Source organism: Pleurodeles waltl, chromosome 9 (assembly GCF_031143425.1).
Source record: "Pleurodeles waltl isolate 20211129_DDA chromosome 9, aPleWal1.hap1.20221129, whole genome shotgun sequence".
Classification (NCBI taxonomy): Eukaryota; Metazoa; Chordata; class Amphibia; order Caudata; family Salamandridae; genus Pleurodeles; species Pleurodeles waltl.
The window spans coordinates 1102619360-1102646381 of NC_090448.1; the positions used below are offsets into that span (position 1 = coordinate 1102619360).

General features: G+C 44.8%; 1 protein-coding gene across 3 annotated transcripts in view; it reads right to left on the minus strand.

Annotated features, from left to right (window-relative positions):
* The window catches only part of EXD1 (exonuclease 3'-5' domain containing 1), a 555213-nt gene that overhangs the window by 498065 nt on the left and 30126 nt on the right, over positions 1-27022 (minus strand). For all 3 annotated transcript variants that reach the window (XM_069208820.1, XM_069208819.1, XM_069208821.1), the window contains one exon: positions 24287-24432. In XM_069208820.1, the coding sequence (XP_069064921.1) occupies positions 24287-24407 (121 nt within the window). In that variant the 5' untranslated portion in view covers positions 24408-24432. The remainder of the gene's footprint in view (positions 1-24286; positions 24433-27022) is intronic.

The window sequence follows — 27022 nt, forward strand, 5'->3', positions numbered from 1 at the left end:
GTGAGGAAGAGAATGTTTGGAGGGAGTTAGGTCTAGTGAGGAATTTTGATGAGCAGATCCCCAAAAAGAGAGGGGTGAGTAGATGGCTACTGCTCCAAGCGTGCCGTAGCCTGTGTGCAGAGTAGCAAAGTCGGCGACCCCATATGCCAGTTGGGGCCATTGTGAAGAGGAATTTACTGAAGTGCCCATCGGGTCGTTGCACGGAGTGAAGTCAGTGACATCATTCTTGTAAGGGGGAGGGGTCCATCCTGAAGGACATGGGACTTAACCTGGTTCAGCTGAAGTTGAGAGTGTAGGATGCCATCGTGCCCTGTGCATGCCCTAGCCCCACCAGTGAAAAAGATCAGAAGGACTTACCGTCTCACTGGAGAAAGCAACATGGATGCCCAGCCCTTGTCTCTGCAGAAGCTAAAGTGCTACTCACCATTAGCAGCTACTGCAGCCCTCTGAGATGCCCAAGAGTGAAACACTCCCTGAGACTTTGGTACCACACCCCTGCAGGAGCATGTAAGATTGATTGCAGGGTCACACTGCCACGAGCAAACTTGTTCTGCTGCATAGCCCTTTAGTGCTTGAACACTGTTGACTTTTGGAAAAGTCAATATGAGTGGCACTCCTGAGACACAGGCTACTAGTGGGGCCTAACCTAAATGTTGTCTACCGTGATGGCTAACCACTACCACTGGTGTGAGAGAAGAGAGACTTAGGAACCTGCCTATGAACACTAGAGACTCACCTCAGGGGACTGTGTGCATAGTTGGGTATTTTACTTTACGTTTTTACATAAATGCCCCTATTTTCATAAAGGCAAGTATTCAACCAGACAATCATTTATTGCTGATATAGAATGTATTTTGAGTCTGTGCTCACCCCCTGCATCCCAACCATGCTACCCCAAGAAGCTATGAACTGCTCGACCTAAACTATTACTGGGAGACAAGTTCTGAGTGTGTACTTGGCGCAGTTGCTCAGGGCCTATAGAAAGTCGGGACTCAGGCCAGCAGGAGTAAAAGGCCTCAACTACCACAGCTGTGCTCCGTAGCTCCTGCTTGCCCCACATCACTTTGAAAGGGGGTTCGGAGAAGTAGGAAGAGAAAAAAAAAAAAAAAAAAAAAGGACAGAAAAAATTGCTGCAAAGGGAGAAAGAAGGAACCTGCATGAGTGATGTAATATAGCATGGAGTATCTGATAGTGGATAGAAAAGCCATGAGGTCGATTCAAAAGTATGCAACCGTGGTGCTAGGTGCATTGTCATTTAAAAACACCAACAGCTGTTTTCTGGGTAGAGCTTTAGGCACCAACACTCATGCTATTACAAAATAAGCACTGTGGATGCATGTAATAAGCGGTTGAGTAGATGGAGGGGTGTGATTGCATACCTAGATAAATTATAGTGCGGGTGGGTGAATGACTGATTGGAGGTTGATGGATGAATGCTTAGGTGTGGGAGCATGACTCTTTTGGCAAGGGTGGGTGATTGGAGATGAGTGGATGAACATATGTAGGAGTAAGACCAAGTGTAAGTAGGAATACGAGTAACCACTACTAGGAATAGGCAGAAACGTGTTAATACACTGGATTAAGCATAAGGGTTAGTTAGAAGTAAAAATAAGCAAAAGTATATATAGAGAGTAAAAGTACTTTATACAAGAGTAGCAATAAAAAGTAATTAAAAAAAAAACAATAACTAAGAATAGGCATAATTACGGGTAGGAGTGCAAGTAGGTTTAGAGTATTAGTAGGATAGAGTTAGCAGATCACTATTAATAAGAACCTGAGGAAGAGTAAGTAGAAGAACCAGCAAGAGTAAGGATGTAAAATTATGCAGAGTGACAGGAACTATAGGTGTTAGGAGTAACAGCAGTTGAACAAAGGAGTGAGCAATCTCAGAACAACAAACAGGAGTAAATGGAACAAAATACAAGTTGGAGAAAGTAGAGGTAAGTGAGTAAATAGGTTTAAGTAAACGGTAGCAAGAAGAAAAGGAGTAGGCATGACTAAATGGAAGAGGAAGAGTAGGATATCTAGCAGTAAGATTATGGTAAGTGGGAGCAAGAAGTGTAGGAGTAAATAGACATCAATAAAAGTAGGAATTTGGACAAGTAAGAGTAGGACAACGTTTAAGTGAAAGAGCAGAAGTAAACAGGAGTAGGTAGGAACAGATTTGATGATTATAAAAAGCACAACTGATACTTTGAAGTTTTTCTATTACAACTAGATATAGCTAGATGAGAAAAGTGAATTAAGACTACTCAAATAATAACATCTGTAACTTTTTTGATGGCGGCTTGAGAGGAGAGCTACTGTAATCGAAGGGAAGAGACTTTCAGTATCCGGTCCCCCTGTAGGGGAAGAACAAGCAATGTGCCTGAGGCACTGGATCCGTGGGACATGTAGTTTATTGCTGGAAGCCAAGCAGGCCTGTAAAGAGTTAGGTTTTTCCTGACATATGCAGGCCCCAGGTTACTGACTGCACAGTAGGTAAAGCATAAAGCGTTGAGAATGACATGCTTATTAGTAGGCAGCCAATGTAGGTTTGTCAGATGAAAGGTTATGAGTGCATAGGAAAAAAAACGTCAAAAGGGCCATGCAAATGAATTTAGACAATTTGAATGCACTGAAGTAAGTAATGAAGAGCTCTGAGATTCAGAACAGTCCAGTAATCAAGCCTTGTAGAAAGAAAAAAAAAAAGGAGGTCCGTATACAGTTTTGAGAGATGATGGTCTCTCAGGTTTCAATCCGATGCAAAAGATATGGCTAAGTGTCCAAGAGCAGAAGCCCACCAAGCCAAAGGAATTTTGCCTACCAAACATGAGAATCTCAGTCTTATCATTAAGCTTGAGACAAGTAGAACTAATCCACTTGACAAACTCCTCAATGCAACTGGCAAAATTAAGATGAGTGAAGGAAACACTTGAAGATTTGGACAAGAGAATATGCAACCTTGGCATAAAAAAAAGATACAGTAACCATAACCTTGGACAAATGATGTAAGGAGACATGAATGTTAAAAGGAGTGGGGCTCAACGAGGAGCCTTGTGAAACAACATACCCAATGGGAGTAAATGTGGACCGAATTAAAGGGAGAGAACCAGCATGTGAGCAGCCTGAAAGGAATAAAGGAAACCATTTTAAGACTTGCTTGCTGACTCCAATTTCAGGAGACGTATGAGATAAGAATGTAATGAGAAACCATGTCAAATGCGGAGGAAAGATCTAAAAGAGTGAGTAAAAGAAGAAAACGAGTAGGAGTAAATAGAATTAAGAGTAGGTAAGGCTAAATAAGTGCAAGTGTACGAGTAGCCACAAGTAGTTAAGTAGGAATAAGTAGGAGTAACAGCAGGAGATGAGAATGAGTAGAGTAAGAGGATAAGGAAACAGGAGGAGTAAGTGGCAGACAAAATGAGAGTTATGTTTTTGTGCCCAATCTGCTTCTGGGTGCGTTGGGGGCTGAAACAACCACCAGACCATCAAGGTAGTTTGAGAGTAGCATGGGAGCGGTAATTTGGAAACCAGTCACTCCCACTATACTTAACTGTTTGTGTCTGAGCCATGGATTCTACTTCCCTGATGGGGGGATTGGGGGCGGGTTATATGAAATATATTTGTGGCTGATTCCCTGGCTGCAGACTGGTTTGGGGGTTCATACAGCCACCAGACCACCATGGTAGTTTAATTTCAACGCAGGAGTGGTACTTTGGAATACGGTCTCTGACTGGTTTATTTGTATTATATTGCATCTGTCCATGGTTGTGCCCCTAACCTCGGGGCAAACAGTCAATTTCTGCACCTTATCTGCCCTCGGCAAGAGTGAAAACTGCCACTAGACCAGCGGGGATTGTTGCTCCGTTCAGTACACTGTTAGAGATTTGTTACCCTATACCTAACTGACAGTATTATCTTGACAGTATCTGCACCCGGGCTGAACAGCTGTTTTGTCACCTATCTGCCCAGCAAGGGTTGGGGTGGTGGAAATCACCATGGACTGCGTACCACTACTTGGTGGTGGCGTCCTGGAAGATAGTCACTTACTTTGCACAACAATTTCGACAAATTTACGTTCGCAATTTCTGCTCCCTCAGGTAGCAACTGTGCCATTTTTGTGGTCAATCTAATTGGAGGTGTGGGGGGTGTGGAGGTAATGCCAGTAGACCGCTAGGGATTGCATTGTGCAGAGTGTGAAGGCCACTGTTTCAAGGGGACTTCACTTGCACAACATTTGGAGCATATAGTGTGTAGTCTAGTTTTCCACCTACCTTAGGAGGTAGACTGGCTGGTTTTGTGGCCGATCTGGCCCAAATCGGGTTGGAAAGCACCATTAGCATATTAGCAGCATTTTCTGGTATGTAGCACTTTTGTTCCATTAGGTTTGGTTCCCCTCATTTTCCACCAGCCCATATTTCTCCAATTATTTACCCTCGGACCTTCAGCTTCTGTAGCCCGTTTCTTTATGTGTGTTTCGTTTCAATGATTGCTTGATTTTGAAATGCTCTAGCTCTGATTACAATTCCCAGAATGCAAAAAGTTAAAAAGAGTAGGTGGTTCACCTTTGGCAAAGGACAAAGGCTGTGAGTAGGAAATGTTTTACCTGAGCTTAGACGATCAGAACTGCTCAGTTCAAATAAAAAAATAAAAAATAAAAGTGGAAGGAATTGCAGAATTGTGGACGATCTTCGCGTTGCTTTCAGTTGTGACAAGTAATTCTCTTTTTGTAATCATGTGTGTAAGCAGTATTTTCTTTCGGTCTGGGGTCTGCTTTATTGCAATTCTGCCACCCTAGTGTTTGATATATTGCACTTTTTTTTATTTATTTATGGTAGTTTGTCATGTTAGTAACGCCTTAAATTTTATTTTCAGCCGGTTTTATTTTACATTTGGCTTTATGATATTTTTAGCTGAATTTGACTTGTGTTTCTCCTTGACTGTTTTTTTTTTTTTTTTTAATTTCTTTCCAAAACTTGCATTTCTTTGATAACTTCAAGTTTTTCCCTTTATTCTAGGGCAAACCTTTTGATTTCAGCAGTGACGAGTTCTGCTTGCGTTTACGGCAGCAGTAGGTGTTAGCCTCATAATTCGTGTAGTTGCCCGAGTTCTGTAATGAAAACTATTTTTGAGCTGTTTATTTTCACATTTGCATCAATGAACTCCTAGAAATTGTTTCTAAATGTTCTAATAGGTTCAGCATATCTTATGTTTTAATTCCCCTCGCGATTCAAGTGCGCCTCTTTGCAAAAGCTCTCATATAATGCTTTGTTACTAAACTTTTTAAAACAACATTTCTAGAGGACCTACTTTGGTGTTTAAGTGCAAGTGAAATAAGTAATACTGCCCCAAAGTGAATCTGCCCCAGCCAAATAAGAGGTTACATTTCTGTTGTAGAAGGGTTTTTGTGCAGTTTGCATTTTTGGTGTTTTACTTGAACACGCTGCTTCTTTTACATTTTTATTTATGTTTGTTTTTTTTCCAGTTCTTTCTGGTTGCTCTTTTCTTAGTGCTCGTTTTTCTACTACGTTTTTTAAATATAGGTTTTTATTCCGAAACTCATACTTTATCAGTCATATTCATAGTTGGGTACATCCACTGTTTTTTGCATGCAATGTGAACAAGTGTATCTGTTGCAGACACTTTACTTTCCACTTTGTCATTTATTTATTTTATGAGTGGTATGGCTGCATGCAGAGTGACCGGTCAGCACATTGTTGGTAGGCATTCTGAATCTGCTTCTGAGAGGAATTTTCACATGATGCCGCTACTATTGTCGATCAAGTGGCTCATTTACAGCAGGCAGTACCGAGCCCTACTGTGCAGCATGAGTGAGCTGGGATGGTGATTGAAAGGGTGGTAAGTACACCCATAGCCTGGACCGCACGCATTGGCCAAAGGGCATGGGCTTGACCCCATGGTTTCAATTTTAATTACTGAAGTCGGTGTTGTCACTAACCTGATGTGATCTTGTTTGCCTTCTTTCAGTTGAGTTAGTATATGCACACAAGAAAATGAGAACCTTTTGCCAACCAATTTCTTCCAATTCTTTAGTGTTGTGTTTTTGGAAGAGATCGTTGAGCAAACTAATTTATATGGTGAACAGTTTTTCGGAGATCACAGTGCCACACTTAAGCACCCTGCTAGCGCTTACCAATGGACTCCCACATATCATCAAGAGAATGAACAGTTTTGCAGTCTAACATCTTTGATGGTATTAATAAAGAAGCCTACAAATATTTTTATCGGTATACTACTTCCTTAAAGGCAACTGCTATCTTCCAGCACTCATGAGCAGAGATCGTTTTTGGGTTCTGCTATGGATGCTGCATTTGACTGACAATGGTGCAGCACTGCCACCAGATTCTCTAAATGAGGCTGTCTCTTCAAGATTATGCTTGTCCTTGACCATTTAGTAGATCATTTCAAAAACATTTATGTTCCAGGTCTAAAATGTAGCTGCCAAAGGGTCTCTGATCATGTTCAAGGGCTGTCTGGTTTTAAAACAGTACACACCCAGCAGGAACGCAAGTTACACCATTTCTTCATATATGCTACAGCAAAAGTGCCTCTGAGTAGGGACACAGTTACGGAGTCCACACTAGTAAGGATGAAGGATTCTTCAACTGACCACCCAGCTCTGCAACTTTGGAAAACCAGTGGAAAAAAGTTGTGTAGGCACTGGGGTGCTATTAAAAGAGCCAGATAAGATTAATTGCAGAACTCAAGGAGTGAGGAGGCGGCACTGATGTGGAATGGAAGGTTGTCCCGCACCTTAGGAGTGAGGTGGGAGAAGGCTCTATCTCGAAGTATGGTTTTCCATAGGTTTGCAAGTAGGAGTCGAGCCAAGTGGAGGTGTCTGGAAAGTTTTAAAAAGGAAACAAGACTTAAGGTAGGCAGAGCTAATGTTGCATGAGTGGGGAGTTTGAACTGTCCATGCATGTGTAAAGGGAGACAGTGGAGCTCTTTGAGGTGCAGTGCTGCATGGGAGGCTGAGGACGACTCAGACTACTGCATTCTGAATGACCAGTGGTCCTCTGGTGAGTTGCTTGCTCATTCCAGCATAGAGGTTGTTCCTGTAATCCAGAGGATCCCAAACTGTGTGCCACGGCTCCCCGATGCGCCATTAAAGCTAGCCAGGGGCGCCGTGAAAAGATGCACTTTATGATACAATTATGTGATGATGGTGCCAATTAATCTTATGAGGACCTAATAGGAAATCAAATTTAAAAACTGTAAATTGATATAATAATTGGGTTTTTTTCCCCCTTCATTCCTTCGTTACTGGAGTTTGTTAAATTGCAAGCAGTCACAATTAAAATATACAAACAGATACCAAAGCCCTAATTTGGGATTTTCATCGAGGACTACGCTAGTTACATAGACGGCATTTCACAGGCTCGGACGCCACCTACTGAAAAGGGATTGAATATTTTCATGTTAAACTACTCCATTTATTTCTATATGATATACATAGCATGGTTATTTGTTACCTAATGTCCTTGGTTATTCCACTGCTCAACATGTGGGCAACCTGCCGGTTGAGGGGGCAACTGCTTACATAGATTTGCCCACTGGTTCTGTGTAAACACCTGTATGTTTTTCATTGAGCAAACCCATTCCTGCATGTGGGTAACAATCCGCTTTTCTCAACTCAGAAAAATTCCTCTGTCATGTCAGCCACTATTCTTATGCTCAGTTTGGGTCTATTGTTTTTTAAAAAAAATACAAATGTACACCCAAGTGCTGAAGAGTATTGTTTCAGACTTTACAAACTAAAGTTTTTTTATTTTTTTTATTAAACAAACAATTTTTACTTTTTTATTTTGTTATATTTATAAATATGGTACCTTCATCGGCTCCATCTCAATTGTGTCTTAGAGAGAAAAATGGAACTTCTCCAGAGGCCGGGCTTACATCCCCCCCACCCGCCCCAAAAAAAAAAAAAAGTAACATAATAGGGAGCCATGGCCAGTGCGCAATAGGTCAGGGGAGCCGTGGGTCAAAAAAAGTCTGGGAAACAGTGCTGAAATCCAATCTGCTAGTGTCAAAGACATGTGCAACGGTATTGTGGGTGCTGTTCGCAAGCCATTTGAAGATTTGTTTCAGCATATTTAGGGTGTTAAATCAGGAAGCTATTACATCGCTGACTTGTGCCATGTACAGTTTGCTTTCAATTATGATGATCTAGATGTCTTCGAAGTGGGTTCTAGGGGTGGGTTTGGGTCCTAGTTCAGCCGGTCTCCAGGTGGAATTCTATGTCGAAAGGTTTTTAACAAAGATCACAATTTGTCTTGTTGATTTTAATTAAGGCAGTTGGTCTTCATCCAGTCAGCAACTTTGGTCATGTAGGTGATGCACTTGTTCCGGGTGGTGGGAATCTTGTCCTAGAAGTATATTTTGAGTTGAGTGTCATCAGCATTGTCATAGGCGCAGACGACCCTGGCTACAGGCACCATAAAAGTGTTGAAGAGGGTCAAACTAAGACAAGCCTTATGGTACTTCAGAGGGTTTCCAGACGTCTGGAGAGTAAGGGGACATGTTCACTGCTTGTGCCCTGTTTGTTGGAAAAGAACAGATCCAGCAGATCCTTCGATTCCTTCCTTATGCAAGTGCTGGATAAGGATAGGGTGGGAGACTGTCTATCCTGCGGAGAAGTCTAGGAGGATGAGGGCTGCCACGTATCCTTTTTCCAGGAATCTCCAGTCATTTGTGGATACTATGAGGGCAGTTTCAGAGCTAATGAGATTGGGTCCACACTGACTTCCAGATGGAAGTTCAGGTCTCAGAGTATGAAGATGGTGTTGGACTCTGCTTAGTCCATAACGATGCTGGCAAAGTTAGTGAGCGGTTCTAGAAGTCTGTAAATGAAGGTTCCGTTTAGGGAGAAGTTGGCTGTGATGTGAAATTTGACCATAAGGTGTTCCATGTTGTTGGTGGACATGTCCATTGCTTTGGTGCAGCGGATGATGATAGCAACTCAGTCTGGGCTTGTGTGGAGGGTCCAGCCTGACGATCTTGTAACAGGTGGCGATAGCAATGGTGATATCAGGGACTGATGTAGGTTTCCATGAGGAATAGCAAGCCTGAGGCATGATTGTGCAGCAGATCCCATATCTCTGTGGTGTGCTTGGTGAGTATTTTGCCCTATTTGATTAGCCAGCATTTAGGGATATTTCTGAAAACTAGATACAAGGAGAAATCCAGGGTGGTACAGCTTGCTTGGATTGTAGTACCATTCTTATCCAGAATGTTGTACAAACCTCAGACAGGAGGGTGCTAAAAGCCAATTTACTCACAGTTCTATTGAAAAAACTGTAGAATTACCAGCCAAGGGCAGATTTCCAACACTTCTCCTAATAAAAATGTTAACCCACATATGGTAGGGGGTGTCTACTGCATGTGAATGGAATTGCCTAAAAATGGTATCCATGCAGACACAAAATATTGACACTAATGCTGACCCGTTTCTCTCTCTGACAGAACTGACCCGCCCACAGAAGTGGAGCAGCATTTTCATGGGGAAAGGTATGGAAGCTCGGATGTAGGACACTAGCCAGACCTGCAGGTTCCAGAATTCTCAGTCACAGAAATGTCAGAAAATGTGCCTTTTCCAACAAGGTTTTACACTTGAGGAACATTATGGGTAAGAAAAGTAGTGAGAACACCGCAAGTCACACTACCGTAGACTCCCCAGTGTTTCTAGGTTTCAAAAAAGCCTTGGGTTAGTAGGTTTCCCTGGATGTCTTCAGACCCCAAGCCCCAATACAGCAGCTACCCGGATCGTAATATAAGCATTTTCAAAAGGTCCTTCAACAGCCTTTTCCTATTCACATTTTGTTGACAGACTTGCTCACACAACCTATGTAGCAGGGCATTCTAGGCAAGAAAATGTAGTGATATCCATGCAAGCCGCACCAGCGTGGACTCCCTGGGTCTTTCGTTTTTAGAAGGGATTGGTAGGCTTAGTTGGATGCAGCCTGACAAGTTCATACAGGGCAGGCCATTACAGCCATAACGCTCAGTTTGCCAAACAATTTCCTCTCCTTATATGGTTGGATTTTTGTCCTCTCCTGACCGATTGTCCTATTCACTTATATGGTGTCCCATTTTTGTTGGGAGAAGTGCGAGAATGCAGAATGGTAGGATGGGTATTATTGACTTTTGATTTTCTCTGCATTTTTGCTATCCGAATGTAGTTAAGTGTGCACAAAAATGCTGTCTGAGAACCTCGTAATTATGGGTATTTTAGAATTTCAAAAATGTTTAGCATTCCTTTATACCCATTTTTTAATCCAATTATTTTTGCTTATGAACTGAATCATGGGTGGCACATTAGAAAAACCTCTGTTCACCATACTTGGATACAAACTAAGGGGATTTTGCAGCTTGCAGCGGAAAACATGTCTACTTGTAGAACACATCAATCTTTAGAAATGCTGTGGTTAATGTGGTTTATAACTCACTTGTGATTTTCCTGTAATATTCTGCTTTTTGCAATTGCATTGACATTCTGCAACCTGGAAAGTCTACTGCTGGGTCACTCAGGTTTCTGGCTAATAGTCAGTACCAAGTCCTTTGGACTTCAAGGATAATACATTGTTATGATATCCAATGGAACCAACAAACAAGTTGTCCAAAGGGCAGAAAATTGACGTGGCATATTCTTTCCTTAAAAGAACATTTCCAGGTATTTGGTAGTGGCTCATGCATGCTTCCGAGGAACACATCTATCACCAATGACTACAATGGTAGAGTTTGATGAAACTTCAAAGACCACTGAAGTTTCAAGACCCATCGAAGATGTAATGAGTCTTGCATTAAGAACAATTACAATACACAATACCACTCTGTGACCTGGGCAGAGATCTCATCATACCAAATCAAGTCAAACGATTTAACAATCTCACACTTCTCTTTAACAAATAATAGGTTCTGTGCCACAACATTCCCGGTAGCTTCTACTGTATTCAAATTAGACCAGGTAATGAATAATACATACTGGGAAAAGGTGCTGATGTGTCAAAATCTATCTCGAACCCCAGATCACTTTTTGAAAATTGTCCTGACATCTTTCATGAGCTGAAACATGAATTAACAAATCATACAAAGAGAGCATTATGAAAATCGTCCATTTCTCACCACTGCTATAAAATATTTACAGGGTCAATTTGAGGCAGGGCTTTGTGATGGTAGCAAACCCTATTCGCCATGAAATGTCTGAACAGGTAAGGTTCAGAGAAAGTATAAATTATCAGGGACACAAAAAAAAGAAAAATTAAACTGCTCTATTCACTAGGAAACAGCCCACAAGCTACTCAGAAATGGCTGCAATAAGTGATGTGAATACCAGGGGGGCATGGCCAACTGCCAGAGAAGATGGTCGCTCTTTAGAGGGGCTCCTGCACCCATCAGCTAAATCCCCAAACAATCTGGCACAGTTTCGGTCCTTATCAATGACTCTGGTCAAAACAAGCATTATACAGATAACACTCCTTTGTTTTAAGCAGAAGCATGTTATTGCATTTTAAAAAGGGTAACAGTACTTAACTGCAATGTTTAAATAGGTCTAGACATTTAAACATTGCCATCTTTATAAAATAATTTAAAATAAATCTGAGGAGGGGCCCAATGATTTCTATTTTTAAACTAGGGGGTGCGGCATTAAAAAGTTTGGAGGCCACTGCCCTAGAGAGTGGTGAGAAAAGAGGAATATCGCCACCTGGAAGCAGCAGCAATGTGGAATGGCTCCTACTTCTCTGCACCGCTGGCTGCTACAGAATGCTAGGGAGCCTGACCATTGGCCTTGACGAGTTGTTTCCCCCCCCCCCCCCCATGCTTGGTGGCAGATGCTAACACTAAAGATTGAGTAACACCCACACATTTAACTCTTGAGAAAATGCTGGGGTGCATAAGTTCTGGAGAGTACACGGATCGGCCGACAATCAGTGGGAGAGCCCAGGAGTGCACGGCAGAGGGAGCACAGCCAACGACTAGGGAAGGGTGGTAGAAGGTAACATGGAGCCCATAATAAAAGCGGCAAGATTTGATGGGCTTTTAATACAGTGCCCTACCATTGGCAGCAAGTGATACCAGCCACCGTGGCCGCAAGAAGTGGCCTGGTGTGGGAGCTGCGGTTGGGCAGGGGACAGGTGTAGGAAAGTACCATCTTGCCTGGCATGTTACCCTCATTTTTACTTGTATGATTGTTTGTTTTTGCTTGCTAGCCAGGACCCCATAAAGTGCTCATAAAGTGTGCCCTGTATGTGTTCCCTGTGTGGTGCCTAACTGTATCACTGAGGCTCTGCTAATCAGAACCTCAGTGTTTATGCTCTCTCTGCTTTTAAAATTGTCACTGCAGGCTAGTGACTAATTTTACCAAATCTTATTGGCACACCGGAACACCCTTATAATTCCCTAGTATATGGTACCTAGGTACCCAGGGTATTGGGGTTGCAGGAGATCCCTATGGGCTGCAGCATTCCTTTTGCCACCCATAGGGAGCTCAGACAATTCTTACACCGGACTGCCACCTGAGTGAAATAACGTCCATGTTATTTCACAGCCATTTACCACTGCACTTAAGTAACTTATAAGTCACCTATATGTCTAACCCTCACTTAGTGAAGGTTAGGTGCAAAGTTACTTAGTATGAGGGCACCATGACACTATCCAAGGTACCCCCACATTGTTCAGGGCAAATTCCCCGGACTTTGTGAGCGCGGGCACACCATTACACATGTGCACTACAAATAGGTCAATACCTATATGTAGCATCACCATGGTAACTCCGAACATGGCCATGTAACATGTCTAGGATCATGGAATTGTCACCCCAATACCATTCTGGTATTAGGGGTACAATTCCATGCATCCCCAGGGCTCCAACATAGAGCCCGGGTACTGCCAAACTAACTCTCTGGGGTCTCCACTGCAGCTACTGCTAACCCCTCAGATAGGTATCTGCCCCCCCCCCCCGGGGCCTGGGCAGCCCAGTCCTAGGAAGGCAGAACAAAGGATTTCCTCGGAGAGAGGGTGTTACACCCTCTCCCTTTGGAAATAGGTGTGAAGGGCCTAAGAGGAGCAGCCTCTCCTGGCCTCTGGAAATGCTTTGATGGGCACAGATGGTGCCCTCCTTGCATAAGCCAGTCTACGCCGGTTCAGGGATCCCCCCAGCCCTGCTCTGGTGCAAAACTGGACAAAGGAAAGAGGGGTGACCACTCACCTGACCAGCACCTCCCAAGGGGAGGTGCCTAGAGCTCCTCCAGTGTGTCCCAGACCTCTGCCATCTTGGATGCAGAGGTGTGAGGGCACAATGGACACCTCTGAGTGGCCAGTGCCAGCAGGTGACGTCAGAGACCCCTCCTGATAGGTGCTTACCTTTCTCTGTAGCCAATCCACCTCTGAGGGCTATTTAGGGTCTATCCTGTGGGTTTCTCATCATATAATGAATGCAAGAGCTCTCCAGAGTTCCTCTGCACTTACCTCTTCGACTTTTGCGAAGGATCGACCGCTGACTGCTCCAGGTTGCCTGCAAAACCGCAACAAAGTAGCAAGAAGACTACCAGCAACATTGTAGCGCCTCATCCTGCCGGCTTTCGACTGTTTCCTGGTGGTGCATGCTCTGAGGGCTGTCTGCCTTCACCCTGCACTGGAAGCCAAGAAGAAATCTCCAGTGGGTCGACGGAATCTTCCCCATGCCAACACAGGCACCAAACTTCTGTATCACCAGTCCTCTGGGTCCCCTCTCAACCGGACGAGCATGGTCCCTGGAACACAGGAGCTGGATCCAAGTGTCCCCGACAGTCCAGTGGCCCTTCTGTCCAAATTTGGTGGAGCTAAGTCCTTGCCTCCCCACGCCAGACAGTAATCCTGTGTGAACTGCAGCTGCTAGGGCTTCTGTGCACTTTTGCAAGACTTCCTTTGTGCGCAGCCTAGCCCAGATCCCCAGCACTCCGTCTTGCATTGCCCAACTCGCTGAGTTGGACTCTGACTTCGTGGGACCCTCTTTTGTTGCACTGAGTCAACCATTGTCCTCAGATCTTCCAAGTACCTGTTCAGGTGCTTCTGCAGGTGCTGCCTGCTTCTGCGTGGGCTCTTCGTGTTGCTGAGCGCCCCCTCGGTCTCCTCCTCCAAGGGGCAACCTCCTGGTCCTTCCTGGGACCTGGCAGCACCCAAAATCCTCAACTGCATGGAAACAACTCTGCATCCTCCAGCACGCCGTGAGACATCTTCTGACCAAAGGAGAAGTTCCTAGCACCTTCCGTTGTTGCAGAATCTTCGGCTTCTTCCACCCGGAGGTAGCCCTTTTGCACCTTCATCTGGGGTTTAGTGGGCTCCTGCCCCCTCTGGACACTTGCATGACTCTTGGACTTGGTCCCTATCCTTTACAGGTCCTCAGGTCCAGGAATCTGTCTTCAGTGCTTTGCAGTCAGTTGTTGTCTTTGCAGAATCCCCTATCTCGACTTTACTGTTTTTCTGGGTAGTAGGGTAACTTTACTCCTACTTTTCAGGGTCTTGGGGTGGGGTATCTTGGACACCCTTAGTGTTTTCTTACACTCCCAGTGACCCTCTACACACTACACTAGGCCTGGGGTCCATTCGTGGTTCGCATTCCACCTTATTATATGGTTTGTGTTGCCCCTAGGCCTATTGCATTCTATTGTGTTCTACAGTGTTTGCCCTACTTTTCTAACCGATTACTTACCTGATTTTGGTTTGTGTGTATATTTTGTGTATTTGTCTTATCTTACCTACTAAGGGAGTATATTCCCTGACATACTTTTGGCATATTGTCACTAAAATAAAGTACCTTTATTTATAGTAACTCTGAGTATTGTGTTTCTTATGATATAGTGATATAAGTGGTATAGTAGGAGCTTTGCATTTCTCCTATTTCAGCCTAAGCTGCTCTGCTATAGCTACCTCTATCAGCCTAAGCTGCTAGAACACTACTAATAAGGGATAACTGGACCTGCCACAAGGTGTAAGTACCATAAGGTACCTGTCAGAGTCACCAGATCCTCAGGGTCTGTGCACGTTCCCAACACTTCCACCACAAGACAGCTCCAATACTCGGATTAGATTTGTCACAGAGTCTAAGAGAGTACAAGTGGGGAAAAGGGGATTAGGAAGGGTACAGCTGGGAAGGAGACCTGTAGGAAGCAAAAGGTTAAGACACACAACATCAAAATTACATCTCATGAAATCAGTACTAGGCTATGACTAAGCATCATCATTCTGAAAACATGAACAACCTAAGAATAGACTTAAAATGACTAGGCTTCAAGATGACTGGATACCTGTGAGGGAATCAAGAGAGGTTAAATGAAACTTTCAAATTCAAGTACTTTCCATTGCATGAGAATCAGGAAAACAATCTGAATAAGTTCTAAATCATCTTATGAATGTTTTTTGAGAATACATATTAAGAAAACACAACATTACATCTAGAACTCTGTCCTTTTGTTCTCTCAAAATGTTGGAACATGAATTGCGCACATTGCAGATTTTCACATCGGTAGCAAACACCATAGAAGGATTGTTTACCATGAATAACACAACGTAGATTCAAGGAATAAATCACACGACTTGTCAACTCGAGTACTACCAAGTAAATGGCTTAGAATGGTAGCGCACAATGAACAACATGAATTAAGCACGAGGAAAGAATTGCGCGTCTTGCCGATTCGAATGCCACCATATAAATGCCAAGGAATGGTAGCGTGCAATGAATACCAAGGGTTAAATCACTAGAGAACGAATCGTGCATCTCGCCGATTCGAAGGCCACCATGTAACTGTCAAGGAATGGTAGCGCACAATGAACAACAAGAGTTAAACACGGAGAAAGAATCACACGTCTTGCTGCTTCGAGTAACAGCATGCAAATGCCACAAAATGCCCAAGCGCACATTCACACGCACAAGAGTAATTTGTTAATCATGCAAGAATTAGGCCCAAGAATTCGAACTTCCTCAATAACGGAGTCGGGGGCCCAGCCCAACCACCGTCTTACCGCCCTGAACAAGGATCACCAATGAAGAATGAAGGTCCGAGGCCTGGAAGATCAGAATAGGCCACCGGAACAGGAGCTCAGGAAGTTGCTGCTGCTCTGCACCGGGAGCACTGAATAGTGAGCACGTGGAGAAGGGCTGGCTCCCTTTTATAGAGTCTTGGCCCAGCCCACAACCACACCCAGGCATGCTGCAGGGAAAGCTTCTATAAGGCCCTGGAAAGGGACCACACCCTGACACACTCTGAAAGCCTGCAGCAATACATTGCAAATGAACAGTATTTATAAGCACCTTAAAAATAAGTCTTCAGGATTGAACTCTGCAATGCAAAAGGTTAAACAACAACATATCAGCACAATGCATAAATTACGTTATCTTGAGTGCTGGGTTTTTGCATTCTAGTCACCCATAGAGCGCGCACTGCCCTGGTGTTGACAGTACCCACTATAAGCCAGACCAGCCTCCTACATTGGTGGTGCAGCAGTGGGATAAGTACTTGCAACTGCTTTACCACTGTCATTGGGGCTTCTCATAAGAAAAACATATACCAAATACTTCAGAATGTACACGATTAAAGTTTCTGAAAACTTTCAAAAATAAATTCAAAAGTTTGAAAACGTTTTTCTCTGTCCTTTCAAAAGTCTAAAAACTTTTTTCTCTCTGTCCTAAACCTTTTTCTGTCATGTCTGCAGTAGAGCTTACTCCCACAGTTGTCCAGGTAACATATGGGAATCTAAACTTTAAAGGTTTGAGGGGTCTCTGCATTGAAAGAGGTTTAGCAATTGGAAAGAATCCTACAAAAGATCTTCTTCTCAGCCTTCTCCTAGAAAGTGACCAGAACCAGTCTGGCCCATCCCAGGATCAGGAGGTGGAGGAGGAGGGGTACACAGTCAGACTCAGAGGAGTCCCCTGAGGTTGCTGGGGAGGGTTCTTCCAAGGACCTGTCAGCTAGCAGGCCACCTAGTGACACTGGTAGTGGGAGTGGGTCACCTCAGTAGGGCACCTTTCACTCCTAAAGGCCAGGTTACTAGGGTCCAGTCAGTTAGGGACAGGTCCAACTCTGCCAATTCCCACATAACTTCTGTGTCTCACAATTCCCAAGCCTCCCACCCTGAGGATAACTTAATGGAAAGGGAACTCAGAAAGCGGAGGTTGGAAGAGGCCAGGCAACTGGATATTTCCCCATATCTGCTAGAGAAGACACTGTCCACCCGTGTTTTAGGCACCCTGTTCTGTTGCTTTTGACTGGCTGCTCCCTCCCGTACTACGTCGCCTGGTGGTGGTCACCAACCGAGGACAAACAATTTCAAATGAGACTGACCAACACAGAGTGCTCTGTTCGCCGTCACCCACGTGGCTTCTGCTGCGGTGCAGATGAGCCCCGGGAGATCCGGGCCTGGACATTGAGAACACATGGTAGGTACTGCGGCTCACCGGTCATAGAACCTGGTCAACAACACCAGCATAGCAGATGGGCCCGAAATAGCACCTGTGGTGTCAAACAGACTGGACAATTGGTCAGGGTGTGCCTCCTTGCACCAGATATATAAAAATCACAACAAGGGTAAGGACAGAGTGGCCAGGAGGTCACAGCAGACAAAAATTGACCGATATACAGCACAGACCACGGGTGGTGGTCAGCACGATGGGAGAGGTTCTGCGCAGCCCCCTGCAGAGCTTTTTGGGTCTCAAATATCAAGGGGGCAGGCAGTGCAAACAAAAATCAACGCCATTGACCCAGATGTGAATCTTCTCCAGCTGACCTGCATAACGTGGCCAAAAGATCGACAGACAGAAAATCAGGAGAAGGAGCTGCGTGATGAGATGGCAAAACTCTGAGCCACGGTGATAGCAATTGAAACCCACTCAAGGGCACTAGAGACAAGCGTTTAAGACACAGAGGGTATATCCCGCAGAAATAATCTCAGGTTTGTGGGATTCCCAGAGAGGTCAGGGTGTAGGGGGTTTGAACAGGTCGAAGGCATTTCAGGAAGAATGGATAGCATCAACCCTCCTGAAGGCGAATCTCTCTAACTTTTTTGCAATTGAGTGGCCCCACAGGTCCTAGGCCCCACTACCCCCGACACCCACCCGCACTATCATAGGGACTGCTCAATCACAAGGACTAAGATGAGATTCTGGGTGTAGTTCGAACACAAGGCAACCCGCAGTGTGAGAATTATACCATCAGGACCATCACGGACTACACCAGAGCAGTGCAGCTGCAGAGACAGTTCTACAGTGGGGTGAAGCAAAAACTAAAAGCCATGGGACTAAGATATAAGCTCCTTTACCCAACAAAGCTAAAGTTATTTCACGAGGGCCGCACACACTTCTTTTTAACACCAGAGGATGCCTGGGACTGGTTGAAGGTCCGTGAGGGTGATCGCATCCCAGCACGGAGCACTGGCCGCTCAGGTGCCTCGGTCAGTGCTTTGATCCCAAAGGGCCAGCGAATTGCAGGCGCAGACAGAAAATCCCTCCGCTCCGCAGAGAGGATCGAGGTGCGCCCAGATGACTCCTTGGATCTTTAGTCACAGAGGATGGAAAGAGAAGAGGCGAGGGCCCTGGTTGAATTTGTCACTTGCACTGGGTCGCACGAAGAGTCCGTGGACAGACAGGGAGGAACCTTGCAGTCACAGAAGGAGGCGGAGCAGAGGAGTGGCAACACTGATAGCAGTGAAATGACTACATGAAGGACAGACACGGAAGCCACGATGAATAATATAACAGTTTACTAATGTTTACCATAAAAGGTCCCCTTGGCCGCATGCAAGAGGAATCTATGATGATTAACAGTTAAGTTCCCTTGCAGAAGGCACTGAAGAATAGAGTCATGACGGTGGGGCATTGCCCGGGGCGAAGGGGGGTGGTCAGAGAGGGGGCCGGAGAAACACAGGAGGAGGTTTTTACTCAACCTCTGGGAATTTTCATTTTTGCTCACACTGATCTTTCGATTCTCTACAGCTAGCGTTATTCAATCTACACCTACCCTGTATCCTCCACCTCTTTAGGGTGTGGGATACGCAGTGGGAACCCCAACATATACTGGGTCCTTAAGGGAGAGAGAGAGGGACACACACAGGGTTTTGACCCCCTCTTTCCCTTGCAGTTACACAATGTAGGGAGTTTACCCGCTGGGGACCCCATTACACCTAGCTAGACTGGAGAAATTTTTAATGTTACTGTTCATCAAGGCTGGGCTTCACTAAGGGTTTTGGGGTGGGGTGAACACCATGTGTGGGGTGTGGGGGGGGGGGGGGGGAAGGAGTGGATCAGGAGACTTACGGCGGGGGGAAGCACGAGGTAAGGCTTGAGTTATGGCTAATACAGTTCGAATGCTCACTTGGAATGTGAGAGGCTTGAATAGGTTTATAAAAACATATCCAACACACATACCTTAAGAGAACACACGTGAATATAGTGTTTCTCCAAGAAACCCACCTGCTAGAGTCTGAGGCCCAAAAGCTCCATAAAAGATGGAGGGGCCAACTCTATTCTTCTACCTATTCCTCATATACCCGAGGAGAGCCTATATGGGTGGCTCCGGGTACCCAGTTTCAGTTGAGGGGACACGTATTGATATCACTGGGAGATATGTGCTACTGCATGGTTTGCTGGATGGTGAGGAAGTATGCCTGATAAATGTGTATGCATCTAACACGGATGAAGGGAATTTTTCCTTGCACTTGCAACTGCATTAATACCATACATTGGGTTACCTAGGATATGAGCGGGAGATTTCAACTGCATCTTAGATGGGCAGCGAGACAGGCACCCACTGAGAATGGGCATAAAGCCCTGTATGATGACAGGGCTGCACAACACTATGTCTGAATTACAGCTAATAGATATATAGAGGGAATTACACCCCAGACTTCAGGAATACGCATGCTACTCCCCCACTCATGGAGCACATAATCACCTACTTAATAACAAGGGAATCAGACATGCTGACTGCAAGCTACCAGGTGCGCTTTCTATCGGTTCACAAACCCACTCACGTTGGAGTGTAAACCATACAGCAGTACACCAAGTGTCCCCCTGTGAAGGCTACACCCAGGAGTACTAGAAGACACTGAATATGATTTAGACATGAGGGTATTTTACCACAAATTGGAACACAGAGGGTCGCGGGGCAAAGAGTGGGGGCATTTAAAGTAGTGGCAAGGAGAGTCAGCCTCAGCAAACCATATGGTATCCGAAAGAAACTCGAAAAAGAACTGGGAGCAGCAGAGGGAAGCCTTGCAGCAATGCAGGGTGAGCTTAGGGGTACCGAGAGTGGGAACAAAGTGCTTGCGGACCTCCATAGAAAGGTAGCAGAAATTTGGAATAGATTAGATCGATATGTTCGTAAAGGCTACCAACAGAATCTGAATAGAGAAGGAGATAGATTGGGTCGCCTATTAGCCTGGCTATTTAAAAGGGAGAATCCGCCATCCCTTATACTCGCCCTGAGCGGCCCAAACAGAATTCGGTACAAGGACAAAGGGCAATAACGCTGTGGCGTACCCATCTGGCTCTGGTATATTCTGTCTCGAGTGGTGTTTACCACTGAAATGACAAACTTCTTGGTGCTGAGACACCTCCCACGGCTAATAGGGGAACAAGTGGAGGATCTGGGCGCAGACCCCACGCAGGAAAAGCTAGGGGACGCCATCAGGGATATGGCCCATGGCAAGAGTCCAGGGCCGGACGGTCTCCCAGTAGATCATCATCAATGGTATGCTGCCCGTATACTCCTAGCACTACTCAAGACAATATTGGAGGCAAAGTAAGCGGGCACACTCCCCCACAAATCAGAAAATGATCCCACCAATCCTGTGTTGTACAGGCCATTATCAATGCTTAATGTGGACAAAGCTATAGGCCAAGGTGTTGGCCCTCTGACTCAACAAGGTAATTACGAGGTTGGTCGCTGCCGATCAGTGTGGCTTTATCCCAGGGCGGGGAATGCACATGAATCTGAGACATCTGTTGCATGTTATGCATGCCAAGGGTCCCTCAGATCTGGAGAATGCCCTTGTAGCCTTAGATATTGATACCCTCTCCTGGTCATATTTGTGCGAGGTACTCCGGCAGATGGGACTCTGAGGGTTTTCTGAACTGGGTGAGGCTGCTATATCACAGGCCAGTGGCATGAGCGGGAGCCGAGGTTTCAGAGACCCCTCCATAACGAAAGTGGCACACGGCAGGGCTGCCCACTCTTCCCGCTCCTATTTTCCCTGGCCATGGAGCCATTGGCGATATACATTGGAGAACAGATGAGAGTGGGGGATAAAGTTGGGAGACCAGACCCAAATTCTGTCTATGTATGCGGACGATACGTTAGTATATGTACGGGACCCAGTGCGGTAGGTCAAAAGACTGCTATGGGTGATGGGGGACTTTCGAAAGGTGTCAGGACTCATGGTTAACCGCCGCAAAACAATACTGTTCCTGTTAGATGCACTGGCCAGGACCAACACGTAGGACCTACTGAACGTGGTCCTCCCTTGGGAGTTAGTGTTTCCACTATCTCTGACTGCAAAATGACCTTAATATGGGTAGAGTGCTGGCAGGTTCACATGAATCAGTCCGGTTCTGGATGGGGCTACCATTGTCTGTTGTGGGCAGAGTATCACCGAGTAAGACGATCCTCCTACCACACTGCCTTTAGCTTATGCAACATTCATTTTGCACACTGCCTGCATCGGTGTTTAAACAACTGGATGAAATATTGGTGAAACGGGTCTGGGCAGGCAAACGAAGTAGAGTCCTGCTTGAAATCCTAAAATTAGATTTGGAACAGGGGGGCCTTGGACTCCCTGATCTTCAGGTATATCACTTTGCGGGTATACTAAAATACACCGCATTATGGTGAGAGGACACTCCCAACTGCGAGAAAGATTTGCTCTCTGGGTCCGTGGGAGCGCAGGGGCTGCCACAACTCTTGATGAGTGGGAGCAGCTGTCCTGAACCAGTTCTGCTGACAAACAGTTGACACAAGATTGGGAGAGGGTGGTCCACACTGTCCTTCAGCATGTCCCATATGCTAAACTACTACCCCTTGACCGGTTACTACCCTTTTGCCGACTTCAGGAGGACATGGATTTCACTCCGTGGACGACAGGTGGCTGGATTACAGCAGGCAACCTGTACCTTAACAGTGCCTTTATGTCACCAGCAGAGGCTGAACTCTGTTGTCAAATAGGTTATAAATGACAATTTATACAGTATCGAGTGTGGCCTGCACTGTTCAAGGGATATGGACCTAGATGAGCCAGGACAATCCTCTGTACTACAACCGCTTCTCGACCCTGGTTCATCCAGTGGCATAATCTCCCGCCTTAATAAGGCCCTGAAGTGTGAGAGACAAACTGACCTCACTCACAGCTGTGTGGCTTGGGATGATATGCTAGGGAACCCCCTTACAGATGGGGAATGGCAAAGGACCCGTTGCAGGTTCGAGAAGTGGCCAGTAACGCCAGTTTTAAACTTGTGCAATTCCACTTCGTACACAGGGCTTACCTTACACCACAGCGCTTGCATAAAGCATACCCATCGTGCCCAGCCAGCTGTGCCAGATGCAACAAAACTCCAGCCGGGTTTGGTCATGTAATGTGGGAATGTACATCAGTCAGACAGTTTTGGGAAGAAGACCGAAACTAGATAGGGTTGCAGCATATGGGGTGGATTCCTCAGTACGACATTGCATCCGGAGCCTACTACCTTTGCCCAAAAAAGTGAAAAAATAGGATACAGATTCAAGCAGCAGGGACTGGTACTCGCAAGGCGACGCATAGCTATACACTGGGCCAGCGCTGCTAAGAGGCCGGGATTGGAGAAATGGAGGGATTGCCTAGAGTGGGCTGCGGCTGAGGAAAGTAGACTGTGTCGGATGCACAAGGATGACAAAGCGGAAAGTGACCTGGAGGAGTGGAAGGATATGAGCGAACGGCTTGCATGTGCTGCACTGGATGGTGAGCAAGTGATTCCCCCCTCAGCTGCTGTGGAGGTGGTGGGCTTCTCCACACCTATAACCCCTTCCAGATGTGCAACACACACATCCACGCATGACGACGATCCATAGCATCTGCTGTTGAAGAGGAGGGGCACTCCACATGGCTAGGCCAGGGACTGCTCTCGCTTGCTGAGGGGATTGGACTGAAGTCAGTGTGAAGGGGCCTCGGTGGGACCCGTAATGATTGCACCGCAACAGGATTGAACTCATAATGGTATCAGTACTGGACTCTAGGTATAGACATTAATGGGGTCATAATAAACACGGGAGGATTTCATGATGGCGGTCTGAACACAGACCGCCAGCCCCCTTGAGACTCTGCCGGTCGAATAATTAGTATTTTGCTGGGCTGGCAGGCGGAAACGGTGTTTCTGACAGCCGGCCCAGCACAACGCTGAGCCTGGACATTGCCGACAGCTCCACATGGAGCCGTCATCAATTCTGCAGTGCGGCAGGTGCAGCAGCACCCTTCGCGCAAATCACTGCCCGTAAATTGACAGGGGTTGTACATAGGGCCCCTGCACTGCTCATGCCAGTCCTGGAGCAACCCTTCTGACAGTCTTTTCCTGGCTGCTGAACGCAAGCAGCGTTGCTCTTCGGATAAAGAATTCCACCATCGCCAGGCTGCCTGGCGGTGGTGGAGGGCCACCAGTGGCAGTCCCCCCTGATTTCATTACGTGGCGGTCGAGACCGCCATGCCGGTGGCAGTAATTTCCACTACCGCCGGCTGAGGCCATAAGTGTGGGATTCGCAAACATTAGATGCCATTGTAAATTATGTGGTGTTACTGTTAAAAAAAAAAAATAATAATCTTACCCACTTGTGTGGCCAAGGAAACCAGTTTGTTAACTTGCAGATAAACATTTCTAGCCTTCAAAAAGTAATTGGAATAAAATCAATGTGCCATGGGTGAAATATGGAGTCTAAAAATCTAGCTGACCACAGATGGCCAAAAGATCTTCACTTGTTTCTTTTGACAAGTGGAAGGTGTTCAGCTGAAGTGATCTTTTGATGTTTTGTTGTTGGGCCTCCCGTCATCAACGGACCTTATCCATCAAAAACCCTGGATGACTTCTTCACTTTCTGACCTGGGGCATAACATCAGGCAACAATATTTTACAACAATGTTAGTATTAGGAGGAAATAATTGGCTGAGACCTGTAGGTGAACATCGCGGTGTTACACGTGGGTAAAAACAATAATAATGATAAATAAAAGCACACACACACAAACAAACAAACAAAAAAACACACCATCACACATGTTAGAAGTTAAAAATAGCTTACCTTTACTTAGGAGTATAGCTCTGCTTGGGTCAACATGCTGTAAAACCCCTTGGAATGAGCCACACTTCAGGGTGATTTTTAAGCTTTGTCCAAGGATCCGACTCAAGAAGGTTGGATCCATGATGAAAACTTTACTGTATTAATCACTAGAACAATAAAAGGTCAGTGTCAGATAAAGGTCAACCCTAAGCAAAAGATCCACATAGCCACAGGATTCTATGCATGTTAGAAGAGCTTTAATCACTAAATTAGAGTTGTTAGGGTGGGATTCCTGGTATCGGGACATTCTTTGGGTCTCAACCAGATTTGTCTCTGGGAAACACAACCTGAAACCGACTATACTGGAGGGAGTGGGAGTCGAAAGAGCGACACGCAATACAATATGGCTCTGGCGGCACCTGGACCCTCTCCAAATCATCTAAGCCACTTCCTCAGCTTACAGTCCATTCTCTCATTTCGAAGTGGATACAGCTCAAACATAAGAATCGAGCTGAAGAGTGCTCCCAGCAGTTGTAAATACAGAGGCATATCTGGGACCTAAAACCTTTACCCAAGATTATGATCACGTCAATAGAGAAGGTCTATTGCAAGCAAATAAATCAAATAAAGTGCTCCAAAGTCATACGTACTGGCAAAGAAAGGTCATAAGCTGCACCCTTATATGTGCTTATATTCCACAATGAAGGGTGGTATGCACACATTTCCAGTGTCCATAACACAATGAAGAGTCCAACAAAGGAAATAAACCGCTCCCCTAGAACACGTGCTGTGCAACCCACTTAAGAGCGTACTAGTTCAAAAAGGTACATACCACTTCATCCCAATGCACATTGGCCCCCACATCCAACTAAGGAGTTTAGGACCCCAACCACAAAACGTAGTGAAAACTGTACTACAATAGGATTAAATATTCAATTTGGAACCTACCGCAGACTTCAAATGATTTCATAATTCTTCCTTCAATGTGTGACAGTATCATCACACAGCACCAGACAATAACATAAGCAACTTTCAATAATCAAATTGAATCCTTCAATGTTATATAAAGTATAATTCTAACAGTCAGGCATTTTACTGCCTTATTCAGTCATTAATTTATTGTAGCACTGGAATAGCATTTACTAGTTTTAGTACTCCTCCTTATGGCAAGAAAGGGAACTGACGTGCAGGGAGGTAAAAACATTTCTCCAAAAATACAAACAATCATTTTCTGACTGGGCACTTGCAGTTTGAACTCCATTTCCACTTCATTTTAATCATTACTTTCTCACTTTCAAAAGAGAGTTGAAACTTTATTGCTCAATTCTTCTCTGTCCTAGTCCATAACTATCCCCCCCTCAGATGTCTCAGGTCAACTGAGCTACAAAAGATTAATTTCCTGTGCAGAAGGGACAGCTCTATAATGGACAACATCTGCAATCTAAAACTGCAAAATAAACAAAAATAAATTGGAGTGAGCCAAAAAGAGAAGCAAGTTCAAACAAGTCGCCAACCATATCCAAAATATATATCACATCACTTACCAAGTTTAGAACTGCTGGGCTGAAGAACAAAACAAGCAATTCCCCCACAGAGACAGTCAAATGTTCCTGCTCCACTTAGGGTTCAGAACACATTAAACTGGATTCTAAAAGTGGGTCCTCCAGAGGAACACGTCTAAGTGCATATGCTGTGTGGGTATATTAATAATTTTACCAGAGCTCTACATAGGAGCAAATGGATTATCACTTTTGTACACATGAACACTTTCTGAGTAGGGGATAACGTACCAAAGGGTTTTGTAACTTCACTAGAAATTTGGAACGCTAAGACACTGAACAACAACAATAGTGAGCAGTTCATATTAACAACTGCTGAAATCAAAAGATTTTTAGATCACTAAAACCCTGGAGCACCCTAGTGCACAACTTCAGAGGTACAATTCAACTTCTGGAAACAAGTGAATGTTGATGAGTTTTTAAACTGGGACTGGCTGGTAATTAAACTTTATTTCCAAAAACAGATTGTTCCCAAATCTTGGGACAACCTAACTTATCACCTACACTACAAAAATGCATACCAACAGCGAGACTCATTTTATCCTTCAGCTCTTGGGTCTCTATTTGGGGCATTCCATAAGATAGAATCTGTTCAATCACAATACATTTTTAATGGAAACAGGTATGGAACTAAACTGTGGCATTCATTGGATCCAGAAAATAATAAGGGAGACAGTCGAATTTAAAAATACCTGGGACAATGACAGTTCTGGAGTTTGGGCAATCAGTTCAAGATTTTAGATTTTTGTTAGAAACCCCAAAAAGACTGAACTACTATAACCAATTTGTGAACCAATATTTGTTTTAGCAATTGCTGAATTACTTCAGTGTCCAAAAATCTCTCATCTTGTCTCTCAGGATGATGAATTAAGTGCAGTTTCTGGTAACCAAATCTATCTTCTTTTCCAATATTAGGTGGGCCTAAAAAAATAAAGCCATAGGTTTTCATTTTTTTTGGACCACTGAGAACTCTACACCCTTCACACGAAATACGCAATAGCCTGGAGTTCCAATTTCTTTATCGGATGGCTGGAATCCACAATTAAAAACTGCATTTAAAGCAAGTCTGATACTTCCAATGCTAAATATTGTTAAACTGAATACAAAGTTCTTCCAGATCTTTACCAAATGTACCTGTTAAAAGAAAGAACATTTGCATATCAATATTCCTAAGAGCTGTGCTAAGGATAAATATAAC